This window comes from Stigmatopora nigra, chromosome 7, assembly GCF_051989575.1.
Source record: "Stigmatopora nigra isolate UIUO_SnigA chromosome 7, RoL_Snig_1.1, whole genome shotgun sequence".
Classification (NCBI taxonomy): Eukaryota; Metazoa; Chordata; class Actinopteri; order Syngnathiformes; family Syngnathidae; genus Stigmatopora; species Stigmatopora nigra.
The window spans coordinates 7,292,145-7,304,931 of record NC_135514.1 but is presented as its reverse complement, the minus strand read 5'-3'; the positions used below and the strand labels follow the sequence as shown (position 1 = coordinate 7,304,931).

The 12,787-nt window shown below is 37.9% G+C and overlaps 1 protein-coding gene across 5 annotated transcripts in view; it reads left to right on the top strand.

Moving 5' to 3' along the window:
• Nucleotides 1-666: 666 nt before the first annotated feature.
• st14 (ST14 transmembrane serine protease matriptase) overlaps nt 667-12,787 on the top strand; it is a 126,159-nt gene continuing 114,038 nt past the window's right edge. For 4 of the 5 annotated variants that reach the window (XR_013326959.1, XR_013326960.1, XM_077721577.1 and 1 more), the window contains exons 1-15: nt 667-881; nt 2,499-2,646; nt 3,233-3,390; nt 3,744-3,814; nt 4,748-4,920; nt 6,099-6,134; nt 6,760-6,988; nt 8,751-8,914; nt 9,008-9,111; nt 9,422-9,531; nt 10,152-10,282; nt 10,610-10,714; nt 11,265-11,372; nt 11,449-11,562; nt 11,985-12,104. Coding sequence is in view for 3 of the 5 variants with exons in the window: in XM_077721577.1 (XP_077577703.1) it covers nt 861-881; nt 2,499-2,646; nt 3,233-3,390; nt 3,744-3,814; nt 4,748-4,920; nt 6,099-6,134; nt 6,760-6,988; nt 8,751-8,914; nt 9,008-9,111; nt 9,422-9,531; nt 10,152-10,282; nt 10,610-10,714; nt 11,265-11,372; nt 11,449-11,562; nt 11,985-12,104 (1,792 nt within the window). In the remaining 2 variants the exon portion in view is untranslated. The remainder of the gene's footprint in view (nt 882-2,498; nt 2,647-3,232; nt 3,391-3,743; nt 3,815-4,747; nt 4,921-6,098; nt 6,135-6,759; nt 6,989-8,750; nt 8,915-9,007; nt 9,112-9,421; nt 9,532-10,151; nt 10,283-10,609; nt 10,715-11,264; nt 11,373-11,448; nt 11,563-11,984; nt 12,105-12,787) is intronic. The other variant, XM_077721578.1, reaches the window with a different exon arrangement.

Genomic DNA, 12,787 nt, shown 5'->3' with positions numbered 1-12,787 from the left:
TTCACATATCATCACATCCATTTTCGGTCATTTAGGTTTCTGCATTAATATATGTGGTATAGAAAAGTGTGTTTGTTTATCAATATTGTTGCTAGTGTGTGTGTTTTTTTTTATAGAAGTTGTGTTATGCATACATGGTAGTTTTTTTGTTTTGTATGGATGGAATATGGTACTTTATCATCAATCTCACATGTATGTGTTTTATAATTGTATGACTTGATTTGTACTTGATAATTCAAGCACTAGTAGTAAAGTGATAGTTTGAATTTTCTTGATTGCTAAGTCAACGACATTTAGCACCTGTCTATGCCTGTTTATTCATTTTCATGTCGATTTTTTAGAAAACTTTACTCAGCCACAATTAAAATATGACTTATGACATACCTCTTATTTATTTCTATTTCTTGGACAGGCCAAATAAAACATACACATTATTTAAATGATCATTCAACTTTGGCTATGTAGAATGGCTGATTTTTCCCCCCTTAATATAATTTGAAATTATACCGTGCAAATACTTTGTCGAAAGGAAAAACTATAGGTTTCCGCAATAGCAGTGCCACATTCAACATGGCCACTGTTCTGACGTGTTACTGCAACAGGATTGGCAAGTTTATGGTAGTGCACGGCTGCAGGTATTCGTGGGCGCGGTCTGTTAATAAGGTGTGCGAGGAAGTAGTCATCTTTAAGCGTTTTCGGTGCAGTTCTACGAAGGAAGTTGTAGGGATTCTTTGGAAAAGATTGCTGCTTTTCAACCTTACAAATGTTGATCTGTTGATTTGTACCTTTATAACTTATATTAAAACAAAAGGGGGAGCCAGAGGATCACCGTATCGAGTTCGGTTGAGTCGTCGTTGAGGATGAATGCGGCCAGATATGAAGTGAGTGACTACATTCATTAATTCATTTGTTTTGTTTTAAGTCAATTATTTGGGGATCGCATTCACATTCGATGTCATAAAATGGAAGCAGTCTACCCTTAAGAAGTAAAACGTACATGCATACTCATGCATGTCCAAAAACTGTGTTTTTAAAATGTTTTATTGTCACGTGTTATGATTCCAATGCGGCCTAGTCTACGAGTAGTTTTACCCTGGCGATTAAATAGAGTATTAACCCCAAAAATATGTAAACAGATCTTAAATCTGGAAAAACATTCATCTGAAAGCAGGACAAGGTTATTTATTTAGGACAATAACCACAGACCAAACTTTATATTCTGATGCCTATTCTGTTGTAGGTTGTTTTTTTTTTAAATTAAGGGTTAGGGTTAGGCATGCTCAAAGTCATTTGTGTATTTTTGTGGAATGAAGTTTTTGTAAAATCAAGTTTGTTTTTCATGCTCATTTTAAAGTTGTGCAGATAATTTTAAGACATGTCATTAGTTCAAAAACAAGAAATCCACTTAATCCTCCCCTCTAAACTTGATAAAAGAAAATGAAAACTAAATCACAACACCAAGGACAAGCATTGAACTGTTGCACTCAAAAGAAATGAATGGAAGGATTTTGCTGTGTTTGCAGTATTTTGCAAAAGAAGAAGGCTTCACATTGTGAAAAAAAATAGGGGACAATATCTTCTCATCAGAGTGAAGAATGGGCCATGATGGGTTTGCTTAATGGTTTTATTAAGCTGTGATTAATTGACAGAGGCGAGGGCTGAGAGAGGGAAAGACCCCGGAGCACTCACTGACCCCATCTCTAAAGATTTCTCTCATTCTGGTCCGTGATTGCTGTTTAAGATTCCACTTTGACGGCGCGTGTGGAAGCCAGCGCTGAGTAAGAATAGGCCTTAATTGCAGTGAGTTATCATCCCGACTCATGTAATTGAGCCCCCATCGTAAGTGGCAGCCCGTCTGACAAATTGATTTAATACCAATGCGCTTCTCCATCCTTAATGGCACTCAGGCTTCTTTGCTCATCTGCTTCAGGCGCTGAATTCATTGTGTGTTGATTACACCGCCCACTTGAATGACGACGAGATAGGGCCAAAACGCCCATGTGAATCTGCTCGTGTCTTAAACAGGTTGGACTGGTCTGGCAAAAAAAAAATGCTGCTTGTAATTGCAAGCTGCTTTTTCGCCAATGTATGAAACCACATTTTGAAACCTTATGCTGCAGCACTGAATAGGATCAAGTCGCTTTTCTAAAGCATTTTAGCCAAACTGTCTGTTCATATGATGGGCAAAAAAAAAAAAAGAAAACACGCTTGTATTAAATGAAACAAAACAAATCATCATTTTGGCATTAAAAATGTTGACAAATATGACAGGTTAAATGAATGATTATGGCTTTAGTTTTGCTTTTGTTGAGATTGTTTGATTCAGGTTGTTCATTTAAACCAATTAGCTTTCTCCCATTTCCTTGCATGGGACTGATATTCAAATGCAACTTGTTCAATAATGTATTGAATCAATTCATGCACAAACAACCAATTTTCACCTCCATTTGAAAAATTTCAGTTTTTAATTTTTTTCAAATTGTGTTTCTGTTTTGCAGGGCCACAACGAGCGCCATGAGCGGATTGAATTCTTAGGCAGCAGGGAGAAACCCCGATCCAAGCGGAAGATCGGCGCTGTGATCGGCGTTTTAGCGGCTGTCCTCATCCTTGCTGCAGTAGTCGCTTTCCTAATTTGGCTTTTTGTCTGTAAGTGCTGTTGAAAGCATCGCCCTTTATATTCTCTCTTCGATTCTTCGAGTAGTACCCAGCTATGCTTTTGTTAACATCATGAAGACTTTCCTTTTTGCATAAATCAAAGTCATTCTCTATAAGATTTAATGAGATGTTTGAAGTGCATATCTGACTGATGTCAGCTCCCGCAAAGACAAAACTAACATCACAATCACTGTTGATACTTGCTGTGAACCTTCTTTGACAGGAGTCTGCAACCGTGGCTTGGTTAGATACTTTTGATTTCCCATTAGTGGTAGCTCAAGCGACAGCACTGTCTTTCTTCTTTTGAATAATACTTTTGGGGGAAGAAAAGTCAGTCAGTGACAAGATTTCTGTCATTTCTACGAGTGTTGACAAATAGTACTCTGAAGTCTTGATTAGCAGCCCCTTGACATACGGTAGGAGGCAGTTCATCTGTTTGGTACTCTCAACTTGAGTTTAATATGCAAGTCTTAAAAATAGTGTCTGGGTTTAAAAAAAAAGGTTTTTGTCAACTAGGGCAACAAAACTCTTAATTATGTGCACCTCAAAAATGCAAATTTGCCTTTTCGTCTTTAAGTTAAGGATGATGAAGAAGCCTCCATCAGTCAACAGAGAAAACCTTCAATGCTGGTCTTCAGCGGGCACCTGAAAATGCCCGATATCAAATACCAAGAGAAGTTGGAGGACACCAGCAGCCCGCAATTTCAAGCACTGGCAGAAAAAATAGAAGCAGTTGTGAGTTTAATGCAAATACACCATCTTTCCATTTAGTTTTTGGTCTGGTATCGAATGACATGTTTTTAGGAGCACTTATACATGGGAGCACAGTCTAGGTCAAAACTAAATATTCCTTTAGCCATATATGCTAAGACAGTGGTTGGTGAAAGGATTCATTTTTGGTTAGAATTATTTGCACTTAAAAAAAAAAAGATCTAATGTAGAGATAAGAGATTTCCATAGGTTGAAGGCAATGTGTTTTTTTAGTTTGTATTTTAATGTACTTCTATTCGAATTAAACTCAGATTGTAATGGATGGACAAAACCTTCCACTTAATTTTGTTCATTATAAAAACATTTTATTTTTACAGCTAGAGGACACTTTGAAGAAGAATCCATTGCTTGCTACGTACCACACAAAGTCTGTGGTCACAGCCTTCAGGTACGTTCTGTGTTTTTGGGGATTAAGGACAATGGAAAGTTGATATTTTTTATTTAAAAAAAAGAATTAAATCAAAGAAAAAGTAAATAAGCATTCATACCGAATCTTCAGTAGTTGAAATATTTAGTTTTTGCTCCTTTCATTTTTAATTCCATGTGCAAAATCTTAATTTGTTAATACAGATAACGCCAATGCAGTAAAATGTGTTTTTTTCCCCCCCCTGAAGTTTAACATAATTTCTAAAGAAGACTTTCGTAATATGAATTTGAAAATGGCAAGTCGAGGCAATCACATTTTAAATGCACTTGCCGTGCAGCTCAAATGTTTTATATGACTAATATGATGCATGAATTAGATGCCTTGGTTTGCAGAAAATAAATAGATTTTCTTTCAATGTGGGCTTGTTTACAGACGCCAAGACTTCTTGGCTTTAGCTTTTTTTAATACAAAGTTATAGGAGAAGAACTTGTAGCTGCTTTACTTTAACACACACACACACACACACACTTGTTCGCAGTGCACAGATTACCCAAAAGTTCAAAGTCTAAAGCAACATCAACGTTATCACTCTCAGTTCATGACAGCCTATTGTGTTTTAGGTTCATTCTTTTTTTTTTCTTCCAGAGATTGCTTTGATTGTGAATCCTAATGGATTTGCAGTCTCCACAAACAAACAAATATAATCACATTGAAGTGTTGTTTGTACTGGAAAAGGAATATTTTGTCATTTTTTTGTTTTCTTTTATTAGTTTTTGGTAACATTAAAAGTGTTTAAGGCTTATAGTCACTGCTAGATGGCAGCATCAGCATAAAATCACATTCACTTGATTGATTTATTTCTTTTGTAATTGATTTTTGTATTGGTGATTCAATTCCCTCCCAAGTCTTTGAAATTGACACTTACTGGCTTTACATTTTCTCTGGTTGGCCCAGTGAGGGTGTGATAGTTTACTATTGGTCTCAGTTTGATGTCCCTATCACTGACCGGGAGCTTCTGCCTGAGCTTTCTGAGGAGCTGGTGTCTGAGACCTTGGAGAATGGAATAAATGAGCAGCAAGGCATGGGGAGCGGCAGTAAAATCAAGATCACTGAAATTGCGGCCACATGTAAGTATGGCTTGTTTTTTTTCTGTTTCATATATTTCTCTTAAATAAGTCTCATACTATTCTATAGGGCTTTCGCTGTGATAAAAGTTGCCAATGCTGCATTCATTCTTACCTGGCCTGCTAAAGCTTTAGTTTTTCTCGACTCTCTCGACCTTACATTGTTATTGGGCAACATAAAATAAAACTACATTTTTTTGAAGTAGTTAATCACATAAACTAATAATTCATTGAGCATGAGACGGAAGGCAAAAATTTAATTCAATTAAATTGATTTCTTCTTATTGGGGTGTCGGCTTTAAAGAGGCTGTCAAATGTTCAAATTTTGGGGGCAATAACCTATAATTAATTGTCTAATTAAACGATATTGCGTCCTTATTTAGATGTTGGCTTTATTTGAGCTGGCACTATTCACTTGGGCTGCGTGTGGTTAAAAAGAAAATAAGACCAGCCACGCAAAAATGAAAACTTGCTTTTGTGGTCAGTGTAGCATCTTCCAGTTAGTCCCGAAGTGCTGCTGCTGTTTGACAGCAGTGTCACCCTGTGTTTATGCCAACTGTATTGGAGTCTTATAGTCAGCCATAGAAAAGAATGAGAATGCAGAGCTGAATAAGCTTACTGTCATCTCCTATAAATGTGGCTATTCTGTGCAGTATGCTTTGCATTAGATGAGTTCACTTGGAGTTCCGCTGATAAGACGATAAGGCATCTAAGAGACCTCTCTGCTGGTACTGTACCTGAGATTGCGCATTCATCCGGTTTGTGGCCCTCTAATGCTATTAGCTGACTCGTATGGAGAGGCACATAATTCTTCATTCTGTCTTCCTGTCATTCCCAATGCATTTGTCCACAACCTGGCCATGAGCCAAGAGCTGACCTGGTGACTCTGTGGGGTTTGACTCTCTTAAAAATGATATCTGTGGGTGCGATTTGATGTAGCTCCCGTCGATCTTTTAAGCAGAGATGTATGGTTTGCTGCTTTAAGGCAAGGTAAGATGGATCAGAAAGAGCAAAGCACAGCATTGCTGAGGGCCCCAAAGGTGGGAAAACGGAACAGAAAATGTGCAAACCTAAATATTTCAGGCTTCTACCTCCAAAATCTGGTTGCCTTCCAGCGTCAGTGGCTCATTCGGGCCTTTTTTCTTATCTAACGTCCTCCTTTCTCTTCCTTCTGCCTACAGTTACTGACCCTCGCATGGCCAGGAACCCCCAAGCCAGTGAGTGCATCCTTTTCTGTTTCATTGCATATAATGTTTGTGTCTCATTTAGTATGTCCAAGCCTTAGCATGGTTTTTTGAGCCAGGGTCAGGCAGTCATTCACCATTTTTTGATAAAAAATTTTTTTTAGCATATATGATGACTATTTTTCGATTCCAATTGTCTTCCTCGACACAATTAGACGGGAAATCCTTCTATATTTGTCAAGATTTACTTTGAAAGGCATTTCAAAAGGAGCTTCAATCAATATTACATCAAGTAACTACTGATATATGTCCTGCAAAAATGCTAATAATAATTAATTGACATGAAATTTAATACAACACGAAAACATTTTCGGATTATAGTACAGATAACTGACTTGAGACACGCACTTAATTTTTTTTTTTTTCCTGGCACGCACAAAAAACAATGGAATAAAACGTAAATGTATAATAAAAATGTTCATTTGCATATATTAACAGCATCATTCAATTATATCTTTATTATACCCATTTACAGCATCTTACTGTTTTTCCTTCGACCAAATTTTTCAAAAAAAAGCCCTAAACTCCTATAGATTCTTAGAATGAACCTATTAAATGATAAAAGTATAAAGTCATGCAATCAATATGTGATTCCCAGATGAATGTTTCTTCCGTTTGGAGGCTGATGAAATGGCCGCCTTGTTTTCATCTCCGGGATACCCCAGCGGGTACCCGCCGAAGACCCGCTGTCAGTGGCAAATCCGAACCTCGCCCGCAAATGTCATCTCTGTCAAGTTCCCTTTCTTCCATGTGGAGGATGACTGCTTCGATGACTTTGTCTCCATTTATGATTCTTTGAGTCCTGACGATTCCCAGGCTATCACCGAGTAAGTGACATCTTTTTAAATTGCATGACGTGTTATATTGACGACTGTTTTTATCTACGTGAGCTCTGCGCATGGTTGCCTTCCTTCCACGTGCCCCCCCCAAAACAGGCATCAGTAGATGTAGTAGACCGTCTTGTTTGGACTTTAGCTCCTGGTAGTAGGATTTGTATAATAGGGCTGGCTCAAACCAGCGATATTCTAATTTATTTATCCTTGAAGATCAGACGGAGAGGAAATGTACTCCTGCAGCAGTCTCAAGGGACAACAATGAGGAATCACTTTGTATTTGACTGAAATGTTGCACAGGGATTTAGGGATGAAAGCTGTTTTGATGTGGGTGAAAAATATGTTCCACTTTATTCCTTTCACTGGATTTGTGAGTACAACATCCCCCCCCTTGAAGACCCCCTCCGTTTTGGCCCCTTGCAGCCTTCAGCGCTGCATTTATTGTTAACTTTCTCGACCTCGGTGAGATTGAGTTGGCCCAAAAAGACCTTTACTTTCAAATCTATGAAGGGTGCCAACCTTAATCCTACAGCACTGCTGTGTGTAATTGCACTTGGTCCGTGGGGGAAGCATTTCATTCTCAAAACCAAAGGTCTTTGAATGCAACACAAGCTAAAACTGTAGTGTTCAGAATACACTGTAGAATGAATAAGTGATGCAGAGTATTTTCAAAAATACTATTGAGTGATCTGTTTTATCCAAGGTGAGAGGGAGTTTCATGAGAGCCGTAACATAATCGTCTTTAAAGATGTTATTTGACTGGAGGTGTGTGTGTGTGTGTGTGTGTGTGTGTGTGTGTGTGTGTGCATGTGTATTTGTGTGTGTGGGGGGTTGCTCTCATTCTTACACAACACGGAAAACTTTTGATAGCACACCCCTTGTTTGACTTTGAGTCTCCTCCAAAGCAATCTCATCTCTCCTTATTTGTCTTTCTCCATCTTGCCTTACTTATGTATTGATTTATTTTCAAATTAAATCATTTCAATCTTGTTTGTGACATTGCTGTTTAGAGTGAAATGACTCAAAGCTTAATGCAAAGCCTTCAATTTGTCTCCCAGCACACCTTTTCTCGTCAATAGAAAAAAACAAAATGCCTGTACAAAAATGGCTCTTTTAACACCACAAACTTTAGCGTGAAACAGGATTAAGTAACTAGTAACAAGTAGCTGTAAAAAAAAAAAAAAAGGTGTAAAAGGTGCCCAAAGAATTAAATGAAGGCAAAACATTGACTTTGAGGTGAAGAAAATGCTGTTGTCATCTTGCTTCACTGTGGGTTTGGTGTTCTTTTGGTGGTGTTGTATTTGTGTAAAGCATTTAGAAAAAAAACAAATGGAGTGTAAGACCTTATTATATAGATATAGATATAGGTATAGGTATAGATATAGGTATAGGTATAGGTATAGGTATAGGTATAGGTATAGGTATAGGTATAGGTATAGGTATAGGTATAGGTATAGGTATAGGTATAGGTATAGGTATAGGTATAGGTATAGGTATAGGTATAGGTATAGATATAGATATAGATATAGGTATAAATATAGGTATAGATATAGGTATAGATATAGGTATAGATATAGGTATAGATATAGGTATAGATATAGGTATAGATATAGATATAGATATATATATTTTTATATTTATACAGTCATACAAATATAGTATATAGAGTTTTACTAGGAGCTTTGTGTTGTTTCTTATCTCACTGTATTTTTTGGGTTGTTGAAATTTGAAAGAAAAACTGTGGGAATTTTAGCAGGATGTCTTTGTTTGCGTCCCCCAGAAAGTGCGGCCATAGGCCTCCCTCTAATCCACTCGAAGTAGTGTCGTCTGGTAACATCATGCTCATCAACTTCATTACTGACACAGAGACCCAGCGTCCAGGCTTTCAGGCAATGTACAAAGCCCTCCGTAAATCTGAAGGTAAATAGGCACTTATTGTACCACCTATAGTACTTTTCCATGTTTTATTTTTTTTTTTTAGATGTGATCTTAAATGTGATGCATTGTTTTTAGTGTTGACCTGTGGCGGCGTCCTGACTAATAGCTCAGGAGTTTTCACCTCCCCGCTCTACCCTAGCTTCTATCCTCCTGCTGTGGATTGCAAGTGGACTATTAAGGTTTGCAAGAATGAGCCTCTCACCCCCTTTATCTGAAACGCCCCCCGCCGTTTCCTCCTTCTCCATCAGCCTGCCATGAGAGGGATGCTGAGGCAGCATTTTCCAAGCCAAGCTGTTCAGTATCTCCTCTATCTTCATCTGTCAGGCTACTGCAGTTGGAAGTGAGCTGCAGCTTGTATGCATCCTTTTTACAAGGGCTACAGCTACATATCCTTGTGTTTTCTTCTCTCTTTTAACTGTGTCTTGTTGTTACATGTGTGCTAAGTACACGGGCTTGCAATGATGATACCAACCCTTCTCTGTGCTGTAGGTTGACGCCGGGAAAAAAGTGCGTGTCAAGTTCAACCTGTTCCGCCTTAAAGAGCCTGGGGTGGACACCCAGAAGTGTCACAAAGATTTTGTGCAGGTTATGGGCAGAAAGTAAGATCTTCCGACTGTGTGTCTTATGTGCATTGTGTGTTCTTTCTTTAAATATATATATTTTTTAATCAATTTTTGAAAATAGGATGTATCACCTGGTTATAAGTCCCACCACTGGAATTCCATTAAATGGGGGAAAAATTTAACATATAACACACATTGGATAATTCTACATTTTAATATAGGGCATTTACATAGGACATTTTTAAAGATTTTAAAATGTACAATTCCTTTTATTTACTTGGAGTGTTGTACTTGCACTTGTTGTAAATATGCTCATTAATAATAGTGATAGAATATGTATGTGGTGTTTTAATAGTCTTATTGAGAATATTTCCAATTATTTAACAATAACATGTTTAATGCGTATAACAATTCTGCAGTTTGACGAAAACAAGATGTTAGTACTAATATCCAACCAAAATCGCTCTCACTGACAAATCCTCAATGCAGATATTTTACTTTTTGGATATCCATTGAGTGATTGAAAAATATTGTTTGTGAAACTGAATGAGTCAATTTCTACAATGGCTCTTTCCCTAATGGTGTGATAGCTTTTACAAATTGTCCCCAAAAAAAGTTGTCTTAAACTATATTCCTTTTTGTCTTTTTTGTCCAAGGTATTGTGGAGAAATCTCTTCTTTGGCATTAACCAGCAACACTAATTCCTTAGAAGTGACCTTCCACTCTGATGAGTCTTACACTGACAAAGGCTTCAGCGCTGAATATGTTGCCTATGATCCTAAAAACCGTGAGTTAATTGTCTTTGAGAGTGAGAAATTTTACATAGTACTAAGACAAGGCCATCAAATGGATTTGTGAATTGACAGAGGGTTAAACAGCGCCTCCGTGAAATCCCAGAAATACTACGTGCTAATATGAAGGGTTGTTTATGGGTTCCAGTCTTACTTGCTTGCCAATGTCACTCAAGAGTGCTTCGCTTGAACTCGTTGTGCCATCTTTGCAATTGGATCTGCATTTCTACTAATCACGAGGGACAAGAGATGGCAACATGACAGTTTTAAACCTACTGTGTCAGTCCACATTCACTTCAATTTTTCTTTCTGTCTGCTCCCAGCTTGCCCCAACATGTTTACCTGTGCCTCTGGCATTTGCATTGGCAAAGAGCTCAAATGTGATGGCTGGAACGACTGCGGTGATATGAGCGACGAAAGGACCTGCAGTATGTTTCCCCTCATCACTTTTCTCAATACTTATATTTGCGTGACAGTATAAAGTCATAGCCTCAGATTTTACTTAATCATTTCTGACTTGTCACATTGTCTTGTCAAAATCACACTTCTTGGTTGATGGATTTTAAAAGTTATGATAGGAGATAAAATGTGGTGTTAGTCGGTCCATTAGAGGTTAGTGTGACTATTTAAATACTACAATTTAAGTAAGATTATGTGGCAGTCCAGACTTGGGCAAACTATGGCCCGCGGGCCATATCCAGCCCGCCGACGTTGGCCAAATGTTTTTTTTTTTGGCAGCAGTCGTAGGAAAAGGGTTTAAGTCTACAGCTGTTCACTGATGTCTCTAAGGCACTTTCTTCAAAGCATGTACCAGTACTTCTGTTTTTTTTGGCATCAGTCAATTTAAGACAGTAGCATTCTAGTAATTGTGTTGGTGATGTTAAAATGAATGGATTTGTCTGTCCTGATCTATTTCTGACAAAATGTTTGTGTTTTTCTTCCTTACATGCTCAAAATGTATGTGTTCTCCCTCCCCAGATTGTGACAAAGAGCAGTTTACTTGCGGCAATGGTATGTGCAGACCTAGATTGTGGGTTTGTGATCACGATAATGACTGTGGGGACAACAGCGACGAGGAAAGTTGCAGTAAGTCAAGTAAACGTGTTTCACCTCCGCCCCCTTTTGCATGCTGATTCTTAGGACTTTGCTTCTCAAACTGTAGGTTGTGAGGCGAATGAATGGCGATGTGGGGATGGCACGTGTTTACCTCAGGATGTCGTTTGCGATACCAAGACGGACTGCGAGGACGGCAGTGACGAGGCATCATGTAAAACCTGTAAGCACCAATGTTTATTCTCTCGTAGCTCAGTCAGGCGTTCCCAAATCCACGGCAGATTGATTTCTAAGCATGTTACACGAGCCATTAAGTGCTTCATCCGCATTGTAGCGGTCGGTCAGGATTTTGAAAGCAGCTGCTTCAGCCTTCAATGTATTTTTTTCCTCACCGTGCAAATCTTTTGTTCTCTAGCTAATTTTTATTCAAGCAAATACCACTCTGAAAGTTTCCTTATTTTGACTGTGGTGAATATAGCAGGATATTATTAGACTTGGAGCCCAATCGATTTTAGCAAGTCAATGAAATCTCTTCTGTCAATCACAATGCATTTAAGGCCTACCTACACACTGTTGTATTGGTTGGAGTTAGCGGTCGATTTGACTAGTGAATGTGTTTTGATGTGGGCCGCTATGTGTCTGCAGCGCCCGGTATCTGCTCCGACTTCAGCTTCAAGTGTAAGAGTGGCGACTGCATCAACAAGGTCAACGCCGAATGTGACCGCGTCAGCGACTGCGCAGATCACTCGGACGAGGTTGGATGTAGTAAGTAGTCATTTTGATCTCCTTTTCCCTCGGCTACATTGAGTATTCTGCTGAAAATGGCTTTAATCTCCCCATTGTCATTCAAAGGAGATTATGATAAAAGCAGTGTGTTGAGCTGTGCATTTATTTGACTGTTGGAGCAAAAAGCCTCCGGCATTGACTGCTTTGTTTTAAAATCTTTAAAAGCAGCGTTTATCTGTATCATTTCTTTATTCAGATTTTGCCCTGGGTTACAATTATGTCCATTTTTTTTTTTTATCAGCTAGAGTGACATTTTGCCTTTATATTATGGGCCCATTTACAAGGTGATGCTCTGAAGATTCTGAATCGGTAGAAAAAGGTCCCATTACAGATTTCAATTTCCCTTCGAACCGGTGGTTAGGGACATTCGGACAAGTGGACGCAAGTGAAGGTGTAGCCACCTATGATTTATTTCCACTAAAAACCTGCTTAAAAAAGACAGTTTTTGAACGGATATGAGAATTTTGCAATCTGATTACGTCATATATCGAGGACTCTTTAAAAAAAAAAAAAAAAAAAAAAAAAATTAAAAAAAAGAATAATAATAATATATATATATATATATATATATATATATATATATATATATATATATATATATATATATATATATATATATATATATATATATATATATATATATATATATATATAATATTAAT